Below are 7,870 nucleotides of genomic sequence, written 5' to 3'. Positions count from 1 at the left end.
TGGGAAATCTGGTTAGGATTCTTCTTATGAGATACCTTGTGAAATAAAACTTTGTAAGTGTGTAAGAGATTTAGGAATCTATCCAGAAAAAGAATTGTTTGATAAATACAAGTCAAAAAGAGACTTAATATCACCCAGATAAGTTAGGGATTGAACTGGTCAAGTGATTCAATGACAAATCCAGTAGAGAGTTATTGTGCCACTGGCGTAAAAGATGAGGTGGCGACATTAGTGGCAAACGGTGGAGAGTAGAGACGAACTAACTTATTGTGCAAAAAAAAAATAGTAATAATAAGTCATAAGACCATTCGTGTAATTTAGAATAACCGGTTAACGGATGATCTGTTAAAAACTAACGAAAGTGACTTGATAGATAGGTAAATTGTAAGTTTAATGACCTATTGTGCAAAAAAAATACTTTAGTGACCAAATCGGATAAATGACAATAATTGATTGTGCTACACTGACATTTTTCCCATAATATTTTGATAATAACATTTTGAATCATATAACTTTTAATCTTAATATTTTAGATCATATAAATTTTTTTGAATCATAACAAATTAAAGATCAAAAAATAAATAAATAAATAAAGTATGTTTTCTCCGTAGAAACTTACTAATGGAGTTTGCAGAATGTAATCAAGTCCACAAAGAGAGTGCTGCAGACTCGTTGATACGATAGTAATGCAGATTCATTGAATTTTACCAAAATACCCTAATATGTGATTTGCAGAAAGCCCTCTACGGATTATTACATGGTTATTTTTGAAAAAACTTGTTTTTTTGGTTATTTTTTTAAACTAATGGTTATAAAATAATTATGCAAAACAAACATTGATGTTGACGAGTGATTACAAAATTAATCCTAAGAAAAATGAAAGAAATTTTGTATTAAACCAATGAAGATAGAGTAATTAGCTTCAACACTAGGGACGTTAAGCATGTTTTAAAAATATCAATTCATCTTAAATCGTTTGTTAGAACATGGCTTAGATTGATCGACCAAAACAATACCTTATGCCTTATAGGACCTTGAACCTCAGTTAGCAACCTAATTAAGTAACAAACTCAAGTCGACTTCAATATTTCATAACATTAATTAATCGATCAATCAAAAGTTAGTTATGTATAAGCTGGTTGTCACTTGTCAACGCATAGACATATAACCAAGAGTAAATGAGAGTTAGTTGTTTCTTTACCAGAATAAACCACCCTCTGAATCATAATGAGACTACCTATGATCATTTTGCTTTTGCATTTTAAAAACAAATTTCACAACATTCATCAGTTGTCCAAATAGGTAAAGGGTTTGTGTCTTGATACATTAAAGCCATTATTAGGTCATGCTGTCCATCTTAAGTAAAAAAGAAACAACCATGTAATGTATAGATAGTTGTCCAAGTTAAATGTTTAACCACACCAAGCCAAGGAGTATACAAGAGAAATAAAAATATATTTTTAAGTATACAATACAACCAAGTAAATAGTATACAAGAGAGTAAATATGAATATTACTACTCTTCATCGCTATCATTTCCAAAAACTGATGCAATAGGTGTTTTCGGCTTCTTTGCTGCACTCATGCCTGAACTCTACATTAAACACCAACATACTTTACTCCTTTTCACAATATAGCCAATAAGTAAGTTTTTCATAAATAAAAAACAAACTACTTTGAGAAACTTAGACATGAAAATTCTTTTCAAAAAAAAATTGTTAATACCTTTGATGCACCAAGTTTTGATGAAAATCCAAACTTCAAAACCTTCCTCTGATCCTGATCAGCAAGAACAGTAGCAGCATTCTTCACTGCTAAATTACTTTTTCCAGACTCCTCTTGCTGTTGTTGTTGTTGCTTATGCGCATCAGCCCTAAATCAAAAAAAGTAAAATATATTTAATCATCTGTGATCTGACATAACATAACAGACTGTGTTTGACATGCATTGGACTGAGACTGAGAGAGTTATCAATGGGATAACGGTCCAATTTTTTGTCCTACCAACAAAAAAGTAGGGAAGAAGAAACTTGGTTTAGCCTCTGTGCAAAAGACATAAATACCCTTCTTGTCCTTATCATAAAAAGCTTACATTTGAGCAAACTTAGCCATCTCTTTTTCCTGGCGCAACTGTTCACGCTTTTGCCTATCATCACGGCTGCTGCTTCCGTGCATTTCTCTCATTTCTTTAAACCGCTGTAAACCGCAAAAGACGTAAATACCCTCCACCTCAAAAAAAAAAAATCCCAATTGTAATTTACTTATATACCTTTCGATGATTGTGATCATATGAGCTAAGATGACCTTCAAATTCAACTGCTAACTTGTACTGCTTATTGCAAAGCTCACAATAGAAAGTCTTGCGGATTTCATTGACTTCAGTTTGAATTTTGTGCTCTCGATCTGCCATAACCTGGATTTTCATAATGTGCAGGAGAGGGGGCAGAAGAAGCCACCAGATAGAGATACTAATAAAAAACAGACATACGCTGTCTTCTGCTATATATATATTATATTATATATTCTATATTATATATAAGATAAGATTTTTTCTTAATGTATTTATATATGTTTTTCTTTTTTAAGAGTGAAAAGGGATACCTCTCGTTTCTTTGCAGTTTCCTCGGTTTCTTCAACTTCAATGTCGAGTTTCTTTCGTTGGATGTTTTCTTCTGAGGTGAAGAAATCGTCTTGTTCTTGTTTTCCGACTCCGAGTTTTGAATCTCTGATTCCGGATTTGATGGGTTCGGTGATTCCTACGGAATCATCATGGAAAGAATTAGGGCTTGTTTGTTTGTTAAGATGCAGAAAAGGTAAATTTAAGTTGGTGAGACTGAGGCATTAAAAAAAATAGATTAAAAATCAACACACTAGGCATAACATGAAGTAAAGATGGAAATGGAACAAATGCACTGTTCTGATTATATTTTCTTACGTTTAAATGAAATATGTCAATTAACTTTGTCTGTATTATGAATTCAATTATTCAATAATGTTATCTGCATACCTTGTTCATCCTTCCCAAGACCTTTCCCTTTCCACCCCATCTTTTGAAGAAGCCGGAAACCAACATTAGAGGATGTTAATTGTGTGTCTAATGAAGCTTGTTCAACATTATCAAGATCTACGTTTTCTGTTGGTCTGTGATGAATTGGTAGGCGAAATTCCTCTGCAAATTCCTCAAGAACAGATGCCTCATCTTCCTGTAGAGTTTACAAAACACGAACCAAATCAACACACTAATGATTCTACAGCGTCACTTGTATGCAAATAGATAGCATAAATCAACTTAACCATGATTAAACTTCAGTCAAATAACACAACAAAAACTTGCACAAGCATATGACCTCATCTGCTTTCTGTTGTCTTCTACGTATGTCTTGTCTGCCGTTGTACCTTCTGTTCTCCATTTCAATGACTTCAAACTGCAACCAAGTAAGAAACAAAAGTATCAGAAAAGGTCTGAAGCAACCAAACCATCCGGAATTTTACTAAACAGAAACAGGAATTTGAAATTTTCGTAACACCATATAAAAGAATTGGAAAGTATGGAAATGATCATCCGATGAAATCACCAGAAATTATCCGTTTAAATGACTTCCGGGAGCAATCGGTGATATAATACCCTAAATCTTAGATCACTTAGCTTAAATTAGTAAACAACTACAACGATAAATTTAGGGTTTTCTTTCCAATTAGAATAGGATGAAAAATCAAAGAGTCTTTACCTGATTGGAGAAACCACGGAGACTTTAGCTTACAATTCGCTTGATCTAATCGACGCAGCACTTGCTACTTGCTAGTTTCTAATCCATTAGACCAATTTACGGATCTAGTTTCTTGATGCAGGTTATTGGTTCAGAGTTCAGACCTTGATCTGGCCCATTCAGCCCAAAATGGTTCATGTTTAAGTTGTAACTATACGGCCCAAGATCGTTTATATCTTAGTTGTTTAATTCAGCCCAAGACCGTTTATATTATAGTTTGTTAAGGAAGACTAGAAAAAACAAATTATATTCTTAACACCTTTAAACTAGATTATAACTCATCAGAACCATGGTTATAAAATTAATTAAATTTTCATAGTAAAATCTTCAAATTATTAATCAATTATTTCAAATAAATTATTATTTAAGAGATATTTTTTTAGTTATTTAAAATTATAATCGTTAATTTAAATAAATACATGAAACTCTATCATCTTATAATATATTGTAATTTTATTTTATTTTTTATTCTAATGTTATTAATTTAATGTAATTAAAGTGTGAAATTTGAAATTTGAAATGAATAATCAATTATTAATTATTAATTTAATGTAATTAGAGTGAGAAATTTAAATTTTAAATTTAAAATGCAAAATTAATAAGTTGACATGTGGCATATAATATTAATGAAGATTTCTAATATTGTAACATTTGTCATTAGGAGAATAAACTTATTTATTTATTAGAATAAGGATATAAAAATTAGGGAGGAGGAAAGGAGAAAGATGTGGAACAAGAAAATAGAAGAACATGACATTTTTACTGATGGTTAGGTTCATCAACTTCATCCTATGGAGAAGAGGAAGGAAAGTAGATGATGAATAGTAGTATGATGGAGTGAAGAATAGGTTCACTGAGAATGTAGATGAAGATATTGCGGAAATGACGATGTTGTAAGAATGAAGGTGATAAATAGTAGTTCGGTGGTGTGAAGTGTAGATAGATAAATCAGTTATTATATCATCATATTTTCGTTTTATTACATTATTTTTAGTTTAAACATTTTGTATTATATTATCATATTTAAGATAACTAATTGTGTTTCTTGTGTATTAATTGGAAATATGTAAAAAGGGAAAGGTAGCAACGAGTGACTATTTATAACGTATATGTGAGAAGGGATAGAGATGGTAAAATAATGTTGCATTAAGTTGGCATGAAAAGATATAATATAAAAGGTGTAGTGAAACCAAACCTCTTTTTCTAACCGATACATGAGGGTCATATAAAATATGACATATAATATTTTTGTAATCTGCAAATAAACTAAGAACAAACACAATTCATATGTGTTTCTAAACACCAATATATCAGGGTCTACACAACATGACTACATTATCAAATATCAACTTCTTTTTGGATCATAATGGATTTTCGAATTTCATAAACCAAATAAATAAGAAACAGAAACATATAAAACAAGAACATTATGATTAACCCTAGATCATGATTAAAACCATAAATAGAAACCTAAACCCTAAAAGGAGTTTTAAGAAATACATTTTCTTAATTGTCAAAAGATGGAATATGAACCAAACCAAAATCTATATGTAACATCCCAAAAACCATGATAAAAAAAAATTTCATTTTTCATTTAGATAAAACCATTGTTTTCATAAAACCCAACTTACAAAACATAAGTGCCAAATACAAACATCCCAAAATCAGAGTATCCAAAACAGACGGAAATCAAAACTGTAGAGGATGTGTATGGCCAAGCATTCGTCATTCCCCGATCATCTGAAGTACCTGAAATATGAATCTACAAATGTAATCCCAAGCTTAGTGATTCCTAAAATAGCCAACATATTGGAAATACAATTGCAGTGCATGCATATAGGGCTTGTTGGCCCATATCCTCAACCTAACCATCATGGGTTTGTTGACAGAGAGTCTCAACCTGTGACAATTGTCAATTTATGGTCAAGTCAAAGTCAAACAAGGTCAATGGGTCAAACTGGTCAACTCGACTATTGCTTGTATGTTAGGGTTTACTTTATGTTCACTATTGTACAACTCCTTATTTTAATACAAAGAGTCACTCAGAAGTTTCATATGTTCAGAAATTCTAAACCCTAACCAGGGTGAGTGATGTAACGACTCTATAAAGCACTATTATGTACCCTCCGGGGGCATAAAATACTCATGACGAAACATAGTGGGGTTTACAAACCTTGCATTACGGAGCCAAACACTACTAAAGGCCACCGACAAAGTCTCTCTTAATCTCTCTCACTATATCTCTCTTGAAATCTCTTTCAACTTGTTAAATACACTCGGGTCATCCCGACCCTTCAATTAGTTGAAACGCACTCGAAACGGGAAGAAAATATGAAAACAACAAAATAGGTGCGAAACCCTCCTGATGCGAAACCCTTCTTATGCGAACCCACTCTCGGTACGAACCTCACATTCGCACCCTAAAACCGACAAGATTCGCATAAGGACTCCTCTCGCAGCGAATCGGTAAGTTTCGCATCCAATCCGATATTTGCTTCTCATCCGGATACTTTTGCTTCTGGCACCTTCGCGTCGGGCACTTTCACACCTGCCTCCGAGAGCTCTCATTGCGAATCCCCTCGCACCCAAAGCCCTCCCACCTGCAAACCTCCTTAGTGCAAAACCCTCCCACTACGAACCCACATTCGCAGTCACTACCTTCTCAGGCCATGAACCCTCTCGTACCGAACCTCAACTTCGCAGGTTCGCACTTCATTCCCGGTTTTTGACCACTTTCGTATTTTAAGCCCGTTTTGATGATTTTGACATGGGATTTTCGCCCAATTCATATTTTTGACATATTAAACCCCCTAGACTCACGTTTTATTCTTATTTTGAGGAATTATATATATAAATCATATCGTTTGTTCAAGATAATATCTAAAGGCTTGTTGACTTTTTCATAAAGTTATGACACCAAGCTATCCTCACACCCACTTTATGTTACTATTAACACTCTACCTGGTCAAATCATTGTCTTTTTCAACTCCTCCCAACACTCCTTCATATTTTCCTTAATCAAATCCACCCAAGGAATCTTTATTGTTCACATTCAAAATCTCATTTACTTCCATAAAAAGCAATCTTCTTCTTCTTCTTCTTCTTCTTCTCTCTCTCTCTCTCTCTCTCTCTCTCTCTCTCCCTGGAAACCAATTTCCCCAGGAAGTTCTGGAGTATTTTTCCAACATTTATTTTTGGTAAGTCTCTTCACTCAACTCCTAAACATTCTACACATTATTATACAAATTGTGATCATTTACACAAATATTCATATATTTGTTCATAGTATCGTCAAAACCTCAAATGTTGTTCAAGTGTTCTAGACTTGAAATCCTTCATCCTCAACCTTCCAATCTATAAGAAATCACTCAAGGTGAGTTCATAACCCAATCTTTTCATGTTTTCTTCAAGTTTTAATTGGGGGGGGGGGGGGGGATACAAGTTACAACACCAAAACATATTTTAATTCAAATAACAGCTTTCAACAGAAAGGTTATGGTCTATTCACGAACTGTTTTAACCATCTTAAACTTAATATCTTTCAAAACTGTTCAATATGAAAATAGTTCAGGTTTATACCTTTCTAGTGACTACTTGCACGCATTCATACAAATTTTCTACAATTTATGACGATTTTTACAAAACTATCTATCATTTCAGAAATGATTTTGGACCAGTCTGTGAAGATGGACTTTTTCACACTGGTTAGATACCACTAAAAATCATAATAAAAATTATGAACAAACTAGACACATTTTGTAAACTCCCAGAGTTTACGGATTCAGTTTTCAACTTACGGTGAGTTTTCTGTGATTTTTCTAAAACAGTTACAGAAAAGTTAAAACTAGTAAAATAGTTTACAAGTTCATTAACACTTTGTAACATGTTGAGCAAAGTGTATAACAATAAATAGCTACATATGGATTTTATTTCATGTAGTTTACTTCTATGAAGCAGAAATGATCATTCACATAAGGGTCTTTCATCACTACAAACATATATGATAAACTATAATATGTATAGTTTATGGTACACTAACACTACGAACATACTAAGGAAGGTTTCATTTATACTAAAAAAAAGGGTTTTCATTCACACTACACG

The 7,870-nt window shown here is 32.9% G+C and overlaps 1 protein-coding gene across 6 annotated transcripts; it reads right to left on the bottom strand.

Moving 5' to 3' along the window:
• Positions 1 to 1,434: 1,434 nt before the first annotated feature.
• LOC145006434 (D111/G-patch domain-containing protein) lies at positions 1,435 to 3,847 on the bottom strand. Of its 6 annotated transcripts, none has more exons than XM_078965520.1 (8): positions 3,728 to 3,847; positions 3,347 to 3,424; positions 3,007 to 3,202; positions 2,601 to 2,755; positions 2,269 to 2,412; positions 2,092 to 2,195; positions 1,726 to 1,873; positions 1,435 to 1,594 (listed from the first exon to the last, which is right to left on the bottom strand). In XM_078965520.1, exons 2-8 carry the CDS (start codon positions 3,407 to 3,409, stop codon positions 1,517 to 1,519), a joined length of 888 nt encoding a protein of 295 aa, XP_078821646.1. In that variant the 5' UTR covers positions 3,410 to 3,424; positions 3,728 to 3,847; the 3' UTR covers positions 1,435 to 1,516. The 6 variants fall into 6 exon arrangements, with proteins under 6 accessions (XP_078821646.1, XP_078821648.1, XP_078821647.1 ...); XM_078965522.1 differs by having other exon boundaries at positions 3,294 to 3,424; positions 3,728 to 3,807; XM_078965521.1 differs by lacking the exon at positions 3,728 to 3,847 and adding an exon at positions 3,575 to 3,714.
• Between the last annotated feature and the right edge of the window lie 4,023 nt (positions 3,848 to 7,870).

Source organism: Lactuca saligna, chromosome 7, assembly GCF_052625555.1.
Source record: "Lactuca saligna cultivar CGN05327 chromosome 7, ASM5262555v1, whole genome shotgun sequence".
Taxonomy (NCBI): domain Eukaryota; kingdom Viridiplantae; phylum Streptophyta; class Magnoliopsida; order Asterales; family Asteraceae; genus Lactuca; species Lactuca saligna.
This window is presented reverse-complemented; position numbering and strand designations above follow the sequence as displayed.